Below are 23,558 nucleotides of genomic sequence, written 5' to 3' on the forward strand. Positions count from 1 at the left end.
GCCAAACAATAGCATGTATCTGTTATCATATACATCAGCAGCTTCAAGCCCATTTCTGTCTAAATAAATGACTTGTAGCAGTCATTGTTAGTGCTGTTAAATTAAATCTATTGTAACAATTATTAAAGTGACATGAGCGAATGTAAGTGATATTAGATACTTGCCAAGAACATAAAGGAAACTCTTTAGAAATCATGATGAGGGTATTATACAATGTGCCGATTCGTTACTGTTCTGGGAAGTGATCTTCTCTGCCCCTTGTCACAGGGATATATGACCATTTTTGTCAGGACAGAGGCTCTTATAGGTCAGAGTTATTTTGAAAATAGGTCTTGAGCTCCTCTGTCGTTTAGGCAGTTTCAACAGTTCTACTCTATCACGTTTCTTTTTAGCAGACAAGCTGCTTTTTTCCTCCTTTGTCAGGCAGCTGCTCTCTTTGACTTTCTTAGATCAGGCAGGAGTGAAAACCTTTGCATTTTCCAAATCTTGTCTGTATTTTTCAGTCATACAAACATACTTAAAATATTTTTTCCATGCTTCTGGCTCGTATTTTATTATCTTGTGGTAATTTTTTCGTAATGCAAATAAGTCCTTCAATTAATTATAATCAATTAGTTATTTGGCTTCTAAGCCTCTCATCTACCCTCCTCACAAAACTAGCTTAATAGTTTCGTAGGTAGAATTTTCTTATGCCTTCAGGTAGTTTTCTTACGGCTCAGCTGTATTTAATCTCAGATAAGAGAGAGCAGTGAAGCTTTTGTGCAATAAGTTACAGAAACTACATAATGATTGCAGAGACTGTTCTACTTTAAGAGGTATTTAATTACAATAATGAGCATTAATTAGCAGGTACTTATCCTAGAAGAGATCCAAAGCCTGAATCTCAGATACAAGTGGATAACTGTTCTCTTTTCTGTTAATGGACGTTGTCCTTCTTTATGCTTGGCTGAATTATGTTCTTGGTTTATTTTTAATTGCTGATGCATAACTTTCATCAGGTACCACTCATAGCCCCATGAAACACTGCATCTAGAGCTGCATGAAGGATCTACTATTGAATCCATACTAGACAAGATTGTATAAGTATACCATCAATCAAATAGACAAGATTGTATAACAGTGGCATTGTTGAGTAGTGCAAATATGCAATCAACAAAGGTGATAAGATTTAGATAAAAAGAATATCCTGATTTGGAAGACACCTATGAGGATCGTGGTCCACACAGCACCACCCAAAATCTAAACCATAAACCACCACCCAAAAACTAAATCTAAATCTAATCTAAACATAAATCTGAGAATGTTGTCCAAATGCACTATGGCAGCTTGGGGCTGTGACCACTGCCCTGGGGAGCCTGTTCTAGTTCCCAGTCACCCTCTGGTGAAGAACCTCTTCCTAATACCAACCTGATGCTTCCCTGATACAGCTGCATGTAATTCCCTCAGAAGGGCATGGAGAATTTATTTGTCCCACAGCACAGACTAAGCCAAATGCCTAAAAACAACTGTATCTGTTCAAACTAAAATTGTATCCAGCCGATAGCATCCATCTTGTCTCCAATATTGACCACAGAATTAAATGCTGGAAATAGTAGCACATGTGATGTTTCTCCCCAAATTTACCAAAATTTACCATCAAGTATCAGTGTAAACAATTTAAGACCCTTGAACTAAGTAATTATATTGGTCTTTTATATATATATATATTATATTATATTCTGCATATATATTATATATATACTATATTCTGCATAATCTACACTTGCTGTAACATTTTTTCCGTAACTACTGTTTATTGAGCCATTCCTTCTCAGTTTTTCAGTTCTGTTTGAAATAAATAGAAAATGGTTGGTGTGTGATGAGCTATTAAGGCTGTCTCAACAGTTACTCAATTTACCTTTTTTTGCTATTCCACAGTTTGAGATGCTGACGGGATCATTACCATTCCAGGGAAAAGACAGAAAGGAGACAATGGCTCTTATACTCAAGTGAGTATTGAAAATTATTTCATTCCCTTAACTATGAGTTAGCTATACACTTGGGGCAGCCTATAGGTCCAAGGTATATGAAAGGTAGAGAATAATAATGTGTATAATGAGTTTTTCAAAGCTTTGTGAGGCATTCACAGCTAAATCCGATGTATGGTTCTAAAATTGTCTTCAGAGCGAATAGCAGCAAGTGAATTACCAAACAGGCCTTACAAAAGAAATATGTATTAGTGTCTGTAATACAGAATTACACAGTGATTAACCATACAGAAGTGGAGATAGATTCTGGAGGACAGCTTATGTTCTGTTTTTTCAGGGTTTCACATTTTTTTCTTTAGAGAATTTCCTGCTCATTTAGTGTTAAGTGCAGCACAAGTATTTCAGAGCTTGAAGCTTATCCTTTATCAGTGTTACATGTCTTCTCTGGAGCTGTGAATCACTGAGAGAAAAGTGTTATTCTCCCTAATCAATATATAATTTATTAATATTATCTTCATGATACTTTATGTCTTTAAATTTCTCTGGATTCCCAAAATTATTCCAACAAACTAAAAAAAAATTTAAAATTCCATAGGAAAAATACCTTTTAAGGCTCTGCAAAAAGTATTAAGATATTCATTAGATCTATTCCAGTGATGCCAATGATAAAATGTACTTTAACTTCAACAGAACAAGATCAGTCCCTCAGTTTGTATTGTGGTATGTTTAGGTAGTCATGCCTTTGGTCAGCAAGTTCACTGCTTGCTCCTCCTAACTGCTGCTATGCCACTCTCTAAACCAAAGTGTGATGTAGAAAATGTTTGTAAAATCTATTTTCTTTTCAAGTGTTGTGTCCTTTCAGAGCCAAGCTGGGAATGCCACAGTTCTTGAGCATAGAAGCCCAGAGCCTGCTGCGAGCCCTCTTCAAAAGGAACCCATCTAACAGATTAGGTACGCACGTACATTAAATCAATGCATTTTTTACATGTGCTTGATTTTGTCAGGTGATGATCATTTCTCTCAGACCATCTTCCCTGACAGTCATCCTCTTCATTATGCATGCATTTTAGATAACTTGCTAGAGTGTAGGAAACCTTCAGAATACTAGAGAAACTTGGAAAGAGCACGGTCAAAGCACTGGAATACAAAACATGTTATTAGCTTGTATTTTCTTTTTCAAGGAAGAGGGAGAGTGAACCGCCATCACTTATGAACTGTGTAAGGCAACTCATGCATATGATTATGTAGAGAACTTGGATGACAGGGAGATCTTTTTGTTTTAACCTGAGTAGATGAGCTGCAAATCAGAAGTGGGAGAAATAAAGACAGTAAAATTTATCATGAGCTCCCCTGTTCTAAAATGCATTTTGATGCTGTCTCATTTTGGTTGCTACAAACATTTTAACAGTTGGTTTTCTTTATTGCCCTAAACATATTATGTCCTTTCTCACTGACATATTTTCCCCCTCTGTTAGTAATTCAATTTAAATTGCAATAGACTAGAGGGATATATTGGATTCTGTATCGTATACCATCTCTGCCTTTGTTTGGGAGTTTTATTAAGGAATTCATTACATTTGGTTAGATCATAGACCAGGCCAGGCACATAATTGTCACTGAAAATTTAATATTCAGTTTTTATGTGTAAAAATAAGAATAGTCATATCAAATGAATAATACCCAGATAATAGTATTGTCATCTTTTTCATTTAAAAATCATATCTTGTTCTGTGAAAAAAAAAATTGAAGGTTTATTTTTGCCTCACACCTCTCTCATATTTTGCTGTATTCTAGATGAGTAAGGGAAGAATTTGTTTTTAAAGGAAAAGGAAAAACCAAAGAGCAGTGTGGAATAACTTCAAAGTACACATCTTATATTCATCTTGGTTTTCTTCTCCTTTGTAATCCCTTCAGCAGGACTTTTGTGCTGAGGCCTGCAGGGCTGGCTAGGAATGGGGACCCTGTCCTTTGGCATACTGCTGTGGCCACACTCCTCTTGGGAGGACTCCACATGACCCACAGAAATGATGCACTCCCATGGGTCCTTCCTCTTGACCTAATAATAGTTTTTGTAGACTGATAGAGGAGAAAGTACAAGAACACATTTTCTCAACAGGTTTCAACTGCTGCAAGCAATTGACTTCACATTAGAGAAAATTAGAGTTTTGGAATTTCCAGGTTTAATCCATGTTCAGGAAGATAAGACACAGCAATAAATATAAACTTTTCCTCAGTTCCTTCCTTTGTTTTTTTCTGCTTTCTTTCCATTCTCCATCTCTTGTTTTGTTCTGCTCTGCTCATTTTGTGGTTTCCCACAATTTTCTGTGCAACCAAAACGTGTTCCAGTAAAGTCAGTGGAGTCAGTGGGCAGTTCTGGATACTAGTTCTTAAGAAAAAAAAAAACAAAAAACTAACAGTTAAATAAACAAAGTTCCTTAGCATTAGAAATAAGGTAGGTCAGTTCTAGCCCCAGTATTTTCTCATTCTCATGAAGGAGAAACTTATTTTTTAAAATAAGTTTATGGTCTCATAAAATTGAAAGACAAAGTTTTCTGTATATCAAAGCAGAACATATCTTCTCCATCTTCTCCAACTACAGTATAAGGAAAGAATGACCATGTCTTTGGCCTCTATGCTTATTCTACTGGCACATGCTTTTGCTTTATAGTTTTATGGCTAAAACTTCAGATGTAGCAGTAGAAAGCTTCAGAAGGCTCTCTGTATTTTAACTGAGAATCAGAAAGAATTGGTGAAAACATATTTGAAGAAGAAATATTTAAATGATTGGCCTAAATGCTGGACAGAAACCAGCAAATAAAAGGCCTGCTTCAGCTTTGTAGGTTGTAGGTTTCTCTGAGAAAGGAAAAATAGTCTGAAGTTGAAAGGCAAGTGGAGTTAGACATTGCGTTTTGAAAAATCTTTGGAAAAACAGTGTAGCATGCTAAAATTAATTGGAACTATATTATGTATCAAACACTTGTTTTCAGTCCTTGTTTCAGATGTGTGCAAATCTGGAGATTGTTTGTATTCAGTCCAAAATTGTTTCTAACAAGCTAAAAGAAGCTGGGCTTCAAAAATCATTTTATTCTGACTATCATGTTGCTTTTTGATGTTGACATTTTAACAAATAGAAGTAAAGATTGACTAGGAGTTTTACAACTTTGTTTTAAGCCTTTGTTTAAAACGCTGGATTATGAATGAAAAAAAAATACTAGAATTGAATGGAAAGAGGGAAGTTTATAGTCCTGTCTCTCTGATTTTGCTTTAAAATCTGATGCCCATACTACTTCTTTCTAACAAAATTTTAAGGAACAGAAATTATTGCATTCTTCAGCATCCCTTGTTATGGGCACTGTCATTTTCTGAAGCTAAATACTTTACTGAACAAATAGTCTGCATAGCACTGCTTTGGTAGTATTGCTCTGATTAAATACAATAAATTGCAGATTATGAATGGACGTAATTTTATATTACTACAGCAGATTAACTGGAATATCAGGCAAAGAAGGTGTAAGCATCTTAGAAAGGAAATTGTATGATAAAAGTATGAGCTTATTGCATTGATAGTAATTAAGCAATGGACTAAATCTCGTATCCCAGAAGGCTGCATCTGTTCAGGTGGGTGAATTAATGTAGAGTATTTTGGGAACTCTTAACACTGCTGAGAGGTATAAAGGTTTCAGAGTCCTCAAAATTGGCAGTTTTGGCCAAGAAAGTATAAAGTAAAAGTATGTGCTAGTAGATTCAGCATAGAGGCCAAATAAGTGGGTATTTTTTCCTTAGTCCCAAATAGTTTCAATTGTATGAGATGATGATCTTTAAAAAACAAACTTATCTTTCGTTGAGTGACTGTATATCTTCCTTGTAAACCTTAGAATGAATTTCAAAATGTCTGCCACTGACTAGGAAGCTGTATAAAAACAAACATTTTATTTGCTGAAACTAAAATTCTGGAAAATCCTTCTGCTCATTTTGGATATTCAGATAATCAAACTTCCTATTGTTTTCCTTTTCCCCCTTATTTTATTTCAAGGCGCATGTTGTCCATAATAATTTAACCATCAAAAATAATTACAAATAAAACATTCTCCTGTTACTGCATGCAGACACTTTTATTACGGGCATAAAACAATCTTAGGTAATTAAGTTCTTGCTTATTAATAGGAAACAACTTTTATATAAATCCTTGCACTCTATAATGTATTTAACCTTGCAGTTTGATCTGAAAGCATCATTTATCATCTTGGACCCTTGTGGGACTGTAGGGCAGCACTTGCAGGCAGTAGATTTGATGTTGCAGATAATTCTTCACAAGTAGATCTGATTACAAAGTTGTAGCTAAAGTGAAGTTTGAAAAAAAATAACAAAACAAACAAACAAACAAAAAAATAGAAATCCAGAGGAAGGCTGTAGGTTTGTGGCCATAGCATGTGCCACATAGCATGTGCTGCAATTCAGTGGTCTTTGCAGTCCTCATCTTTATTCCAAGAACTGTCCATTTCTATGAAGAAAGAGAATCCAGATGGGACTTCTTCTCGGCTTGTTTTCTCTATGAAAGAACGTATCTTACCAGTACCGCTGTAGATTTGTTGACAGTAGATGAATGGTCTCACATGTTCAGGGTGGATCCAGAGAGGTGGTACTGTAAGCACCTCCACTGTAACTTCTCCCTTTGATTTCCACACAGGGCCAGGATGGCCCCTAGGGGTTCTCTGAACTGCCCCCAAGGCTAACATCTTCGGACCATGTCTCTTCTGCTTTGGAGGGGACCGGGTCATAAGCCACTGCCTGCAGCCAGAGCACAGGGGTTATGAGGCAGATGTGGACTGTACCAGTAGGTCTCTCAGCAGGGAAGATCAGGGAATAAAAACTGCAGGAAGGACTGAGTCTTCTCTGCAATGTAAAATCAGCTGCTATGAGTTAGAAGTCCATTGTTCTTTGCAAACTTAGGCTATTAAACTTAGGCTATTATCATCCTAAATCTCTTTAATACACCAAGCTAGCCAGAGATGGAGACAAGCCATCGCATTCCCAACAACGTATTCTTTCTGTGCCAGAGCTCCAAGGTGGCCTCAATTGGGAAATGCTAATTTTTCAAACAAATACCCATGTCAACTGCATGCTGCATTCCTTACTGCACACTTCAGGCCTCCACAAACAGAAGTAGTTATAGGTGGGCTTGGTTCTTGGGTTCTTGGTTCTGATTTCTGTGTTTTTATAGAGAGAAAGAAAAAAAAAAAAGGAACAAAAAGTGTGGGTTTCAAATAGGTCATCTTAAAAAGGTGGTTCCTTCCCATCACACAGTGGTGTATCCATAAGCCTTCAAAACAGGAAAAAGTGAAACAGGGCAGAGAAGATTGAATATATTGCCAGTTATCATCAGCCTAGGGAATGCTACCAGTAACTTAGGAGTGTCTGTAGCATTTATCCTAGCTCTCTGACATTGGTTTGGCGCTTCAGTTTCATCCTCATTTAGTGAAGAACATCGAATGCACATTACAAAGTTTCCAGTCGCCACCAACTGAGCACAAGACATTTATCACAGATATTTCTTCTCCAAAGAGTTGCTAAATGTAATTCTTTTCAGAGTAACTGTGTCAGTTTCATCTTTCTGTTGGAAATGCTGAATTTGGAATGGTTCAGCTAGGGGTGTCTAATACAGACTCAGACTATGCATGGAAAAAACTAAGCTAAGGAAGACATAAAATAAGTCTTGTTACTGTCTTCGTCTATTCTCAATGTAGTCTTAGTATATTCTTGGTGAATAATTAGAAGTCATAAATTGTGTCACAAAGAGCAAGAACAGGATAAACCTGTAATACTTCACCTGAATTCTCTCTTGGTCTCCACCTGCTCTAAGCTCAAGCAAGGAGTTTCCTGAACCTCTTTTGGTTTGTCAGTGAAGCAGATTTCTTCAGCAGATGTCTTTTTCGTACACTTTTCTGGTCTCCTCCTGAACCTATCTAAGTATTTTACATCCATGTCCTCTTTTTCTCAGAATTCCACATCACACAGCTGGCTGCTGTCTGAAGAAAGACCTTTAGGATGCTCTGTACCTGGTTCCTACTAGCATCATTTCCTGACCTACATCTAGTACTGGAAAAGATATGAAATAGTTGATTCGCATCCCACTTTCCAAGCAATCATGACTTTTTGATCTGTCATATACTCTCCTCAGTCGTGTGTTTCCATGTTAAAAACTGGCAGCCTACTCAGTCATTCCATACTCTTCCACTCTGCCTTTTTGATCTTTTCTACCTATAAAAAATATACCCTTTACTAGGTGAGGGAATCAACTATATTCCACACTCACATTGCAGGTGTACAACAGGCATTTATAGCGATGCAGTGGTGTTCAGTGTTTCTTCTCTTTAGTCTCTCTAAGATTTGATTTAATTATGCATTTTTCTAGAACTATTCATCATAACCCAAAGGGTCACCTCAGCACATATAATTTTTTATATCAAGCTAGGATTGTTTATCCTCGTGTGCGTCACTCATGTTTGTCTACACTATAAGATTACCAGTATACGGAAGTAATCAGACTTGTATTCCTTTTGAAATATTATCCAGAAGGCCTGACATAATCCTGCATGTTATGTTCACAAAGTCTTTGCTTTTTGTATTCACTCAGTGAACATTAAGCAGACTGTAGGAAGCTGTTCCTGATCAGTGCATTTTGGCAAACATTGGTAACGTCGTGTACACAAGGAGAGCAGATGTCACATTTTACAAAGGCTGGAGTTGACAAGACCTTTCTAAAACTGCTTGTAATGTTGATTCTTTAGTACAAATACTGCATTTAAAAAATACTGCATAGAAAATACATAAAAAACTGAGTTCTCTGAGGTGCTGATTGCCTTTTGCAAGATGCTTGTTAATCCTGAGTCCTTTCAGAAATCCAGGCTACTCAGTATCCGTTTAAAAAACTGCTGGGTACCTTTCAAAAACCAGTTTCAAAACTGCAGTGTGAAGCCTTTGCTTCCAAGTGTTATTTCTCCAACTGAAAAAATAATGAAAAGTACTATTAATGAAGTCAAATCAAACCCCTTAAAATAGCATCCTAAGTCATCTCTGACAGTTGTTTAATTATTACTGAATACTTGTTGGTTTTTTTTTGTGAAGGAAAGATACCACCGAGAGCGATGACTTCGTTGCTCATGCAAATTTGAATATGATATTTGAAAAGGGGGAACCCAAAATGTTGCCTTATCTCAAATCAATTGGAACCTTTTGGTATTTTGAGTCAGAACTTACTTGTATTGCAGCTTTTCCTACTTGTAGAGGTAGAGGAGGATTAGAGAAGATTAGGCAATCAACAGCAACCACTGTTGGTGGCGGTAGGCAGCCATAGCCTTGGGGGAGCATCGGGACATTTTGGAACTTCTCCTGGCCTTTCTAGTGCCTGTGCTCTGCTGCATCTGAAATCCTATGTCTTACCTGAAGCCTGAAGAGAGCTATCTTGGCAACAAACTCACTTAAAGGAAAATAAAAACCCTCAGCCATCAAGTTTTCATTAATGAAGTGCCATTGTCTGTATATATGTTTGTTTATACAGTTACGGCAGTTGTACTGTTCAGGTTTTATCGATTAGAAGAAAATTTTAGATGGCGATTCTGGTTTTTAAAAAAAGGACTTGGAGAGGAAATTTGAAGAAGATGCACTCTACTAAACATGACACTATGTTGATTCTTTCTTTTTCATATCAGGTGCTGGATTCGATGGAGTGGAAGAAATTAAACGTCACCCTTTCTTTATTACTATAGACTGGAATGTAAGTGGAGAAACCTTTTAATTTTTTCGTTTTTCTTTGCTAAATTTGGAAGTCCTACTTCCATGTTTATCAGAAAGGTTAAGTGAATCTAACATAGGATCTAGAGCTTTTTAAGTTGGTTCCTATATCTCTTGTGTATGTATAAATATTTTTTTATGTATCTAAATACGAAAGAAATAGAAATCTGCTGTTTTCTCTAACTTCTTTTTTTCTGTTTTGGTTGATGGGCTGTCTTACCACAGTACTATCTAAGGCTATTTATCTAATTTCTACCTTCAACTCTGCATCAACTGTGAAAGCTGAGTCAGAGTGAAATGATGAGCTTTAAATGAAACTGTTCCCATAATATTTCATATTCTCTATACTCAGCCTTGCTGAGGCCGCACCTCAAGTATTGTGTTCAGTTTTGGGTCCCTCACTACAAGAAAGACATCAGTGCCCTGGAGCGTGTCCAGAGAAGGGCTATGAAGCTGTGATTGGTCTGGAGCACAGGCCTTATGAGGAGTGGCTGAGAGAGCTGGGATTGTTCAGTCTGGAGAAGAGGAAGGCTCAGGGGGATCGTTCTGCTCTCTATAACTACCTGAAGAGAGATTGTGTAGAGGCGGGAGTTGGCCTCTTCTCCCATGTAACTAGCAATAGGACTAGAGAGAATGGCCTCAAGTTGCGTCAGGCAAGATTCAGGTTGGATGTTAAGAAATATTTCTCCAAGAGGGTGGTCAGGCACTGGAATGGGCTGCCCAGGAAGCCACCAATCCTGGAGGTGTTCAAGAAACATTTACCTGTTGTACTGAGGGACTTGGTTTAATGAGAACTATTGATGATAGGTGGACGGCTGGACTTGGATGATCTTAGATGTCTTTTCCAACCTTGGTGATTCTATAATTCTGTATTTCAGTTGCAAAGGAAAACAGAGCCAAAGAACTGGATTTGAAGGAGATGCTCAGAAGAGAGGCTGATGTTCTCGGTTTTTATTCTTTTATGTTCCATATTGATATACTTACCCTTTCTCATTGGATCTGGCAAGTGGGACTAAATCCTAGTTTTATTCTTTACAGTGTCAGGAACCTCCAGGAATCCTTTTCTCTTCTTGAATTATACAGAGTAGCTCCAGATCCTCTCTTTCACGTATATACACATGCAGCTCCAAGCAGCCCCAAGACTTCCAGGCTCACCATTTCCCAAATACAACTACTGGCATTGGCTGGTGTACAGCAGGTTGTGCTACATCATGCCAGGGAAATCATAAATCTTCTAAGGTGGCTTTATCGACACCTTCATGTCTGTTTTCGCCTATGTTAATATTAAACAGGATCTGACTCTTCTACAATACTGTGATGGGTGCTACAGAAATATACCAAATAGGAGGATTTTCAGAGCAATGCTTTTACGTTACTGGGTATACAAAACAGCTAACCAGTACAGGAAATAGCAACTCCTCTCACAAGTGGTTGATGTTTTATTGAGGTGAGTCATTAATTTAACATCAGTGTTCAAAATTGGAACAGCAGTCATTTTATCAAATATAACATAGTTCCAATAAGAAATGTCAAACAGACATGATTCATAGAATGGTAAACAAGGATTTATTTTATTGCTATCAGATACAGCTCATAAAGCTAGCAGTAGAGTTTAGCTAAATATTCAACTCAGACTTGCAGCAGGTTAAGCCTTGGTCTTTTAAAGAAACTTGGAGGCAAATACTTTTTGTTCATGATTTTGGCATCTGTCAATGCATCAGAGCTCCCTTTTTCTGCATCCACTAATATTTTCTTGTTTAATTTTGTCTGACTTGTGTTATGGTATTGTTCTGTCTCTTTAAAACACGTCACTGTTCTTACTGATTCAGTTCTTACAATAAATTCTGGTAAAACAGTGAGAATGTCTGTCACACAGCCATCTTCAAACCACTGCCCATGGCTTTTCAATAAAGCTAATTCCTCTGTGAAAGCACATTTTATGGTGCCCAAGTGGCCTCTAAGTGGCCTGCAGAATCATTTATTTTGGAAAACCACATGAAGCTACTTTGAAAAGCATGCTGAAGAGTTGGCATGAGTCATTAGCATGTTACAAGATGATCAATGAAAGTGGAGTTTGAGGCTTTTCTTCATGGCTCCACTGTTTTTTTGTCCTCTTACATAGGTTCTGGAATCCAGACTCTTCTTCATTTTCTGCTTTTTACTGATCATAAGATGCTATATAAAAGCTTTACAACTTTATCAACTCTAAAGGTATTCAAACAAACAGAATCTGGAAAAGGTTTTTATTAATACTATTACTTCGTCTGTTCCTCTTATATCTCCATGGTCTTCACCTTTGGGGCAGGTGTTTAAATCTTAATTTAGTTGGGAACATTGGAACAGTGATGACATGTCTCCTTTCCCTTTTGCTAGTGTAGCATCTCCTTAAATCATGGAGAAATGAGCCAGTGTATCTTGACAAAGATCCACTCTTGCCTGTCTTAAGGAATTTTCACAGTCCTCCATCATTTGAGTGAGTTCACGCGGGCAGGCAAGGGAAATATATACCATGACCAGGCTAGATATGCACAAACATAAGTTGGAGCTAGAGAGGGAAGAAGTATAATTAACTCCTTATGATGTCTTATTTAGACTGTAACTTCGCTATAAAACATAGCTGTAAAAACTTATTTTAATCCAATCTAATTAGTTCTCATTGCACTCTCTTGGATACAGATGAATCATTATTGCATAGATCAACTATCTTTATAACATAGTTCCTTATTTATTCCTAATTTTACTATCACTCAGGGAGATCTTGGGATACTTACATAGGTACAGCAGCAGTAATGTATACATTTCAGAGTGATATGAGCCACACCAATCCTGAACTAAAAACTTAGAGTTAGAATAGCTGTTAACAAGTTCTCTATGGACAGAAGCAGAGCATGTAGGTGTTTAGTGCTGATCTCTGCATTGAAGAAAAAAGTATAAACAAACAACAGCATTGATGAGGCAGGATGTGAATTTGATTTATATCTTTGTGACATGAAGGCCTCCATGGACAACAGGCAGTCTCTCCTGGAGAGGTTCTAAGGCACCTTGACAACTCTGATAGACAGAACTACTGCAATTGGCAGCATAGAAACTTTCAGGGGCCCTAGTAAAATGATCCTATATCCAAAGTCCCTTTATCACAAAGGATCACAATGGGTTATTGTCTTCTAGAAACCCAGTGTAAAAAGAGGTCATTTTTAAGCAAGCTTTTTCCTACAACAGAAGTGACATGCTAACTAGAAAAAAAAAACACTAATCTGCTTAGTATCAGTTTATGAAAAGATTCAAAACAGAAATGAGAGCTAGTTCCTTCTTTCCAAGTTATATGTGATGTCTAGATATCATACTGATGAAGTCATTAGAATTGAAGGCAGAAATGTATAAATTGTATCTTCGTTTACTGTCAGAGCTGTTCCCTTGGGTTTTGAATAAGAGCTTGCTTATTGTCTCTATCAGTGAAATGTTTACCTGTTGGAGCAGTCATTTCCCACTTGTTTTCCATCTTTCACTGTCTTTAGACAGACACAACCAGACATAGTGTCTGGTTTTGGATGCAGGCAGAGAACACAGTGGAAATGACATACATGATGTAAGGAGCCCTGTTATGATGCTCCAGATGCTCATGCTAAGCACAGCAGAAGCTATAGGTGCAATCCTGGCAAATATGGATGTGGCTATAGAAAATTGTCCTCCTCTAGTCCTTTCCCACAATATCTTGGCTGCCTTCTCATGTTCTGAGGCACTGTCCTTCAGTCCAGGTGTAACATTTTCTGTGTAGGTAGCACTGAACGAATTAAAGAATCTAATCAGAGTACTTATGCCAAAACATAAATTATAGCATGAGCTAATTACTGTATGACTATTATTTTTACAGCTTATGTCGTCTAGCAACAAAACTTCAAGTCCCCACTTCCCAGGATGAAAAATAGGTGAAGGTTTCTGCAAAAGTCTGTCTTACTGCTCTAATGCTTTTTGTTGGCTCTGTGACACAAATTGGATAGCTCTTTTGTTAAATGAATGGACTGTCTTTTCTGATCAAACCTGGGATTTACAGGAAGATCAGTTATCCATCTCCTTCTGAGATCTTTTAACTACTTACTGCCCTTGCACTTTTATCTCTCTAAGACAGAGAGACCCAAACTGAGTTGCTTTCAGATAATTTTAATCAGTGGGTCTTAGAAAGCACAGCCTGGTTGCTGCTATTTGTATTACTGTTTCTTCTTTCCAGGTCATGCTTAAAGAATTTCTGGCTTTTCACTGAAAGTGAAAAATGAAATTCATTTCTGCAGACTGCAAGCAGAGGAGTGAGACAAAAGCAGTGTTTTTTGTTTAGATTACAGACTAAATTAGAACTGGAGCAAATGGTAGACTAGAAAATGAACTGTCAGATACTGCTGGCAAGAAGTAGGAAGAAAGAGGACACAAGTTCTATTTCCTTTAATATTAATCAGAGATCAAACTGAACTGGAATTGTGTTATTTAAGGCAGATTTTACCAACAGCAAAAGTTTGTTTGGAGGCCTGAATTCTGCTAACTTTTCTATCATTTGAAGGTAATAGTATTGCGCCATTAATCTACGAGAGGACAAATATTTTAGAAGGCAGTTCATCTTTTTGTCTGCTTATTGGGTTTTCTATGACAGGTAGATGTATCCTTGCACTACAAGTGCAACACTGTGGAGGGTAGCATCCTTCTACTTCTGAAAGGTGGCTGAGGAATAATTCAATTTTTTATCAAAGAAGCTCAGTCAAGGAAATTACTAAATAGTTAAACCATTTCCTCTTTTTTTTTTTTTTAAATATGTTTTCCAGGCACATCACATATACATTTTCTTCTATGGGTTTTGTAGAAGTCCAAACCAGGACTCTTGTGATTAGAGTTCACAGAATCATATAATGGCTTGGGTTGGAAGGGACCTCAAGGACCATCAAGTTCCAACCCCCCTGCCTCAGGCAGGTTTGCCAGCCACAAGATCAGGTACTTGATCAGACTGCCCAGAGCTCCATCCAAGCAGGCCAAAAACACCTCAAGGGATGGGACTTCCTTAACCTCTCTGGGCAACCTGTTCTAGCACCTCACCACTCTTTCAGTATAAAACTTCCCCATCTAAATCTCCACTCCTTTAGTTCTAAAGTCCTATCAGTATCTACCTGTGTAAAAAGTTGGTTTCCTTTCTGTTTATAAACTTCCTTTAAATACTGGAAAGTGCAATGAGGTCTTCCTGTAGCCTTCTCTTTTCCAGGCTGAACAAGCCCAGTTCCTTCAGCCTATTGTCATAGGAGGGGTGATCCAGCTCTTTGACCATCTTCATGGCACTCCTCTGGACCCTCTTCAAAAGCTTCACATCCTTCCTGTGTTGGGGGCCCCAGACTTGAATGCAAAACTCCAGCTGGGGCCTCACAAGGGCAGAGGAGAGGGGAACGATCACCTTGTCTTGCTGACCACCCCTCTTCTGATGGAACTCAGGTTACCATTGGCCTTCTGAACTGCAAGCGCATGCTGCTGGCTCATGTTAAGGTTTCCATCAACCAGGCCCCCGTGGTCCTTCACAGCAGGACTACTTTCAAGTTCTTCTCCCAGTTTGTTTACATATCTGGGATTATCTCGACCCAAGTGTGAAACCTTGCACTTTGCTTTGTTGAACCTTATTAGGTTCACCTTTCGAGTTTATCGAGGTCCCTCTGGATGGCAACCCTTCCTTCTGCTTTATCAATTACACTGCTCGGCTTGGTGTCATCAGTAGACATGATGATAGCTGTTTAAAAATCACCAGAAGTTATTTGAGAGGCAGATAAAAATGGTCAAACACAATAGTGCAGACTTATCTTGTTATGTCATTTGCCACTCTGTTTGATTTTATGTTGGAGGAGATCAATGTGGAAGAGATATGCCACCAGCCTCAAATAATTTTGGGACTGTGATAAGACATGATCAATTAATATGTTTTACCTTAAATCAGAAATTTAATCAGAAATTCTTGGAAAGACTAGAAGGATCTCAAATCCTCTGAGAGATTTGCTCTCTGTTTTTATGGAAAACAATAGCCATGACTCTTAGGTAAGTTTGTGTCACCTGTGAATTGGCGTCAACAGGATATGGGCCATTTAAAGGAAGATGTGTTCTGCCTGCAGTGAGGCTCCACTTTTAACTCTGCACTGTGGTTTAGTTTGCTTCAGTGAACTGGCTTTGGTTGTAGTGGTTCTCTCAGAGCAGTAGAGCCAGGATAGCAAAGCCTGCAGATGACTCTGCTCTGCTCATTCTTGTTCCTCACAATTCAATCTAGCTACCTGATTCAAAAAACTGGGATGAAAAATATTTTAGGCTGTTGACCTTTTGCTGTTCCTAATCACCTAGTCAGAAACACTGGAAACAAACTCAATTGCAAGTGGAAAAGGAAATGGAAAAGGGTGTCAACCAGTTTGCACTCAGGAGGTTCCTTTCTCCCACACAAGCGACTTCTTTGTTTCCATCTCCTCCCATCAAGCGGATTTGTGATTACACATCTTTAGGTGGCATGTGACTCATGATGAATCTCAAATCCCTCCTTAGTAGAGGAGGATGTGGGTTAGGGATTCAAAACACAAAAGTAGATCCAACAGCACTTAAGAAACTACAGATGGAGGGAAGAATCGAGATGCTGGGCAGAATATGGTTATGATAATGAAAAGAGAGTGCAGTTCCCAAATGATGTACAGTTCTAAAATGTTTTCCAATTTTTGGACCTCACAGGATGAGGAGTGCATTTAATTCAAGGAGGAAGCATGTGTGTGTGACCAGATTGCTTTTTGTAGTAGAGGCACTGCAGTTGTGAATTAAGACAAATAGAAGGAAGCTGGAAGCAAATAGCTTACTCAAGGTTAAATCCTAGCAAGAGGAAAACCCACAGTAGGTGCTGACTGCTCTTTTAAAGCGCCCTGCAGACAGAAAAATGTGTATGTTAATTAATAGGTTTATACTTTTCAGTTGATGAGTGACACTTCCTGCTTAAGATCACAATTGGCTTTTAATTATTTGGAAGACTAGCTTTCCACTGTGGCTTACAACAATTATTTATCTCTTTTTCTCTCAGAAGATATGGAGCAATTTTGCACAAGCAGGAACTTTTTATGGTGAAATGGCCATTAATTACTGCAGAGTCATTTCCAACCTCACCATTCCACTTTTCCGAGGAATCATAATTCAGCCACAAACATCTGCTTTATACTAATGCTAATACTATGCTGCAGAATGTCCTGCCTCAATAACTGTTATTTGTCTATGCAAAATAAAGTTTAAATTATGTTGATGCATATATATATATATATTAGGTTTGACCACATGCTTTATATTACAGAAGTTAATTCACCACAAAAATCACAGTTAAAAAATCTTCCTTCTTGCAGAGAGCTGGACAGGCATATATTTAATCTCCATTAAATGTTTTGGAGAACCAGCTCATTATGAAGTTGTTTTAAAAGTTACCTTGAGAATATATACATTGTAAACAGTCATTAAATTGCTCTCAAGCTCTTATCATGATTTGAAAGTTTGAAAGAAACAAAATATTTCTGTTCAGGCATGCCTAATTATTGGAAACTGTCTGTGGCAACAAGTTCAGTTCTTTGAAACCTGAGAACAAAAGCATTGCCAGAAAGGGAGCAAGCCCAGGGATGGAAACATGGGGCAGGGAGTCAAATGGGAGTTCTGTTCCTGGTGCTACCATCAGCATGGTGCTCAGGTTTGGCCGCTTCAAGCAGAGATAATGTAAAGATAGTTGAAATCAGTTGGATTCTTTCCTTTAACCTCTGTAAGCTTTGGGTCAGGTCCAGACATACTAAGTTTATTCATCTTCCAGAATGTGTGGGTGTGCATATGAATGCTTGCAAAGGAACACAGTGGAGCAGTTTCTTAAACATTGCTAAGTATAGGTAAAAAGGCCAGGAGATCCCTTGAAACAAAGGCAAGGTATTAGTATATATATATGGCGCCTGTTACTTAGGTGGTCCCCTACATGCTCCCTCAACTCCCCAGCAAAAACTCACCCAGATGTTACCTGTTGTACACCTTCCCCTCTTCCTTAACTTTTTCCTTAGTTTTGTTCTTCTGTTCAGTTGCTCAATCTACATTTTCACCCTTAAAGTGATTTCCCTGCTATCTGCAGTGCTTTCTTCCTACTGCCTTTAGATGGGAAGATGGATTTCATCTGATCTTCTTCTGTGAGCTCCTTCCATTTCACCAGATATACCAAAAGAACAAAGCTCTTGTTTAGGTTGTGAGCTCCAAGCAGCAAGGCCTGTTGCTCAGCTCCGTCTGGCAGGGTGTCAAACATATTGCTAGTTCTTGACAAACAAAAAATGCTAAAGCAGTCACTGCTTCCAAGTGGTTCTTTGAGCTAGTTATCACTAATGTGATGCTCAGCTCACCCATATGTGGTTTCCTAGTGTTACCATTGCATGTTCCGATCCTGCCCTTAAGATCAGTGAATTTCCAGATGCTCCAGATAGACTGTTCATGGTCTAAATTTTGACCAGAAACGTTGCATTTACATTCTGAGTCCTGATAATTAAGAACTGCAGGGACAAGCTAGGGCATAGATTTGAAACCTGCCAGTTAAACAAGAGCCAGTACTGTGGCTTCATCATCCTCTTTGTCAGTCCTGCAAGGATGGCGCTGGGCTAACAAAGGCCGCACCAAAGCAGGGGAACCTATATGTGAGTATTGAAGTAGCGGAATTTGTTGCCAGGTTGTTGACTGTGATTTGTTCTTCTTCTAGAAACTGTACAGAAAAGAAATCAAGCCGCCTTTCAAGCCTGCAGTGGGACGGCCAGAAGACACTTTCCACTTTGATCCGGAGTTCACATCTCGGACCCCCACAGGTTAGCACAGTGGCACATGGGTGATGGGTCTTTTTAGTGATTTGTTTCATTCATAATCTCTCTCCCCATTCCACTGAGTCAAAAAGTCTGATCACCTGTGGAGTTGCTGGGTTTTGTGATACCCAACAGCAAGCAATGAGTGTTTTGCATTTCTAAGAAAAGGCAGGAACATTTCACCAACTTCACATTAATATGTCTGCATTGTTTATAGTGAAACAATGTAATTATTGGCTATTTTATTGCTATTACTGTTGCTTATATTAGCTGAATATAACTGTTATAACTGTTCTAGGCTTCAAAGAACTTTGTATCTCTACAAGCTAGTATTTAATTATGTATTCCACAGATGTTTCATCAATTATTAAATGAGCTCTACTGCCTAGAATCAGGTTTAGTCAAAGTTTTGCAACCAGTCTAGAAGTTTGCTGTTTCACAGAAAGCTTTAGTCTGGAGGTTGAAACAGCTTTCTGCAGATTCCTAAGCTCTCCTCTGACGATTCTAAAGGTGCAGTTCCAATACTGACAGTTCATCATTGCGGGTACAGTTTTACATTACCTTTTCTGAGGGATTCATCTGAATTTGAGTCAGTTTTTCTGGTCACTTATTTCTGAAGTCCACATAAACTTTTCATTTATGTTGACTCAGCTGTCTACAGAGCCTCACAGGGAGCAGAAGTGATCCAGGCCATAAGTGATGATTTGAACACGAATCAAACCAAGATCATTGCAGAAATCCAACTTAGAGTTCAGCCCACAAATGGTTGCACTGTTGTAAGTGGTTGGGCAGTTTTCCACAAGCAGCACAGGCATCTTAGGCTGGCCTTACTGCTGAGAAAATGTATGTAAAATTGCACCTCAGGTATCTAAATCTCCTCTTCTGCAAATAAAATAATAATGTTTGCTAACCCCAGCAAAGCATGCTGAAGTAAATTACTACAGATTTATTAGGCCTTTATGAATTCTGTAATACTGTAAGATGCTCAGGAAGGACAAAGCATTATAGCTTTCACAGTTAGGAAGATAGCTATTATAGGAGATTGGTGCTTGCGAGTGTGTCAGACACGTACAGTGATTCAGTATTTATCAAAACTAGGAAAAGGATTTAGGATTCCTAACTATCACAGTTAACATAAAACATAAAACGAAGTTTTGCACTTAACGCAAATGTATTAACATCCAGTCCATACAATGGGCACATTAGTCAGTGGTAGTGAATATTTAACACTGAACACCAAACAATCAGTTGTTCTTATACAGTGTTTCATAAAGAGATTAACAGTGAATTATGAAGGAACAGTTGTTTTTAATAGAGATGACCTAGCACTTGTGTTTTAGAGCTGAGTCACAACTCTTCTATAGTTCAATAATGTTCAAGATTTGAATTATTCCCATTCCATTTTCAAAATAAATACTATTTTCTCTTAATTAATATATTTTGGGAAACTACTCTAGTATATACACCATTGTAAGAAGTACCCAGTAATGGAAGAGGTCTGATGAGATTCATCCATGTATTTTCAAGGACTGTTCTCATTGTCACACAAATAAACAAATAGCCCACTTTGTTTTACCAAAGAATAGGCTTTTCCACATAGTTTGGAGTGAGGTTAGACTCGCTGTGCTTGTTTCTGACATCAGCCAAAGCTAAGACTTTGTAGAGATGTAGAATTAGCTGCAGTCTCAGTTTCATTTTTCTGAGCAGATCAATTGTTTCTACCATATTACAGCTTCAGAAAGACTGAATCTTGTATAGTTAACCACAGGTTACATTTTAGAAATCACAATGATAAGGGGAATAAAGAATATCCACAGTTTACATTTTACATGCCCAGGAATAGTTTGCATTGCTGGTATTACTGCATATGAAAGTGCCCTGGACAAAATATACGCTGTGGGAGAAGGATCTCTTTAAAGCATTTCAGAATTCTAAGTGAAGCTCCTCTTCTCTTCTTGCTTTGGCAAGATGTTTCTCTCATTGAGAGAAAGGTACCAGAGACTGTTCTCTAGTTGTTTCATCCCAAAGGCAGAACATTTCAGGGCTCTTTGAACTCCTCTGGAGTGAGGAGGTTAGTTTCAACACCCCCAGCCAGTTTGTTCACCTGAGGACAAGTCAGCCAGCCTCTTCCTGGGGTAGATCCCAGCTCCTAAAGCTGCTGCAGAAAGATCCCTTTGAGACTGCAAACCACCACTCTTGGAGAACTGTGCTTTTACACTTGCTTCAGGTCTTTTCTCCTTTGCATTCTCCTCATCCACACATCACATTGCATTACTTTAGCCTTTGTAATTTCTGTAGTCAAGGTGTTCCACAAAGGACACATAAAGCATTCCGCAGCTTTTTTCCACTCCCTGGAGAACTTCTGCTGATCCAAAGGGGTGCCCTGCCTTAAGCTATCTGTCCTTCTCCTGCCTTTGTCATACTGTCCCTTCTCTGCTGATGCATACTCCTGACACAGACGGTGCTTCACATTGGAATGAAAATTAACCATGATTAAACCTCTGTATTCAAAGGAGTGATCTTGCAAACAATATCCCTACACTGTTCACATCCAGAGGAAAGGGATGGAGAAGGCACATCAGAGTCTTTATTATGGAGGTGAATTAGATAAATACATTTCTACCACTTCATCAGAATGTGCAGCTGACTGACGGGGTGACAGTCTATTGCAGTTGTTGTACTATCACTTTCTGATCCTTTGTGCCACTCATGAGGTCATTTGCTTCCTTCTACAGATTCCCCAGGTGTTCCTCCAAGTGCCAATGCTCATCATCTTTTCAGAGGGTTCAGCTTTGTTGCCTCTAACTTGGTGCAGGAGCCTGCACAGCAGGATGTGCACAAAATCACCGTTCATCCAATTGTGCAGGTACGGATGCTAATGCTAAACTTTGCACTTGATAGACAGGTGCATGTGTGCACATTGTATTTAAACTGCCTCAGCATTTCAAATTCACCCAACCCTCATCTGTTGCCATGCTTCATGTAGGAGATGGAAAATTAGGTATATTTTTTCGCAAAGGCTTTTATCTTTATGTTCACATTCTCCACTGCCCTACAAAGGAAATAGGGATCACACCTTATCACAGCTCAGATGAAAAGTACTTCTGCATACCTGAAACACTATTACAGGGCAGGCAATGAAGTGTTGTTTTTTAGTGACTGATGTTATTCTCAACAGTTTTGTCTAGAGTTATGTGATACAGTCAGTATTGGCAGAGAGGCTTAATGAATTATTTCCGTAGGCTCCTACACACATGAAGCCCAAGTTCCTGAGTATAGAGAGGCCACAGTGTTCCTGTTGTGATTACAGAAGAGCCTGGTTGTACTCACATAACCCAGACTGGCTTGGCAGTGGAAGGAAAATTGCCAGATTCTTGGTTTCTTGCTGCCATTTCCCTATGACGTTCTCTCCAGCAATTGTAATTTCACACTGGAGTAAACCAGAAATGAATTGCTACAAATGGCTCAGCACATCAGAGGAACAGTGAATCAGGAGAGGAAGAGGACTGCTCAAAGACACTGCAGATTTTTTCACAAGGAAAAAGCTTTTCTCTTACCCACAGCAAGAGATACACAAGGGAAAGAGTCCTTGCTTGTGGTATCAGCTTTTATCCCTATTTTAATAATTCATAGTTTATTATTAAAAGCTCTTTTCTGCACCACTAAGTGAAGTATTATCCAAACAATTACACCCCAAAAAATGTAACTATGTTTTCTTCTAAAAATGTATTGAATGTGCACGTTTTACATGGTTATACGTCTGACAAGGTTCTGTTTAGGCTTTTCCAACGAGGATACATTTTTAGACAGAAGGTCCTAGAGGGTTTTTAGAGGTGCTGGTGATTTCTTCAATCCTGGAATTGAGTTTGCAGCAAGGTTTAAATTTGGGCTTTGGGAGGGCATCATCACCTCATCAATCTGCCCTCCCAAATTACCTGGCCTTTCAGTAATTAGGAATAAGTTTTTGTAGTCGAGAAATGTAGATTTCTCAAGAGACTTAGGCCTGCAGTTCCCTGTGAATTTCTAATAGGAAGTGGTTGTCTGCATTCCATAAATAGTTTACAATATCACTCCTTTTTTTTCTATTACTTCTAAACGGAAAACTCCCTCTTACAGACTGAGAAAAAGGTAAAAAGGGCTGGAACACACTTGTTTAGATAAAAAGCTTCAGATATTTTTTAATTAGACTTAGAACACACCAGCTGTGGAGAAGATGAGATCTAACACTTTGTGAACAACTAGGCTAGTCCCTTTATGTATCCATTTATGTATCCATGTCCTGATTACCTTGTTTATTTTGTCTTTCTCTATAGCAATTACATGGAAACAATATTCACTTTACAGATGGATATGAGATCAAGGAGGACATAGGAATTGGCTCCTATTCAGTGTGCAAGAGGTGTGTTCATAAAGCAACAGAAACCGAGTTTGCGGTGAAGGTAAGAAAGTCACCTGGTTGATGCCAGACGTGTGGTTGAAACTTCTCTGCCAGTCTATGCAGAAGTGTGATCAGTCTTACAGTGTTGGCTTTTTTTTTTTTTTTTTTTGGTGTTGCCGGTTCTTTTTTACTTTCAAAAGATGACAAGTTTCATGATAAGCCTCATTATTTCTCATGTTTTAATAAAGTAAAATTCCAGGACAAAAAAAAACACTTTACAGTCTTGTATTGAAATCCCACTTATTTCAGCCTTGCTCCTTTCACAATCTAGACATGATTATTAGCAGATGATCAAACACGATCAAATTTACAATTGACTCATCTTAAACAAACAAAATAACAAAATGATTGCAAAATTGAATACTCTATGATTGCAAAATAACATTTTATTCTTCTTAAATTTAGTTTTGATAGTTCTTACTGTAATAAGAGAGATTTGTTAGTGAAAAGCATGGTCATTCACAAATCATCAGATTTCTTTATCTCTCCTTGATGTTCAGCACCAGCATGCTACAC

The 23,558-nt window shown here is 38.3% G+C and overlaps 1 protein-coding gene across 3 annotated transcripts in view; it reads left to right on the forward strand.

Annotated features, from left to right (window-relative positions):
- Positions 1-23,558, forward strand: part of RPS6KA2 (ribosomal protein S6 kinase A2) — a 265,454-nt gene that overhangs the window by 212,050 nt on the left and 29,846 nt on the right. For all 3 annotated transcript variants that reach the window (XM_031552440.2, XM_085219873.1, XM_010707087.4), the window contains 6 exons: positions 1,918-1,988; positions 2,830-2,918; positions 9,677-9,741; positions 18,508-18,610; positions 21,340-21,470; positions 22,918-23,043. In XM_031552440.2, the coding sequence (XP_031408300.1) occupies positions 1,918-1,988; positions 2,830-2,918; positions 9,677-9,741; positions 18,508-18,610; positions 21,340-21,470; positions 22,918-23,043 (585 nt within the window). The remainder of the gene's footprint in view (positions 1-1,917; positions 1,989-2,829; positions 2,919-9,676; positions 9,742-18,507; positions 18,611-21,339; positions 21,471-22,917; positions 23,044-23,558) is intronic.

This window comes from Meleagris gallopavo, chromosome 2, assembly GCF_905368555.1.
Source record: "Meleagris gallopavo chromosome 2, MGAL_WU_HG_1.1, whole genome shotgun sequence".
NCBI classification, from domain to species: domain Eukaryota; kingdom Metazoa; phylum Chordata; class Aves; order Galliformes; family Phasianidae; genus Meleagris; species Meleagris gallopavo.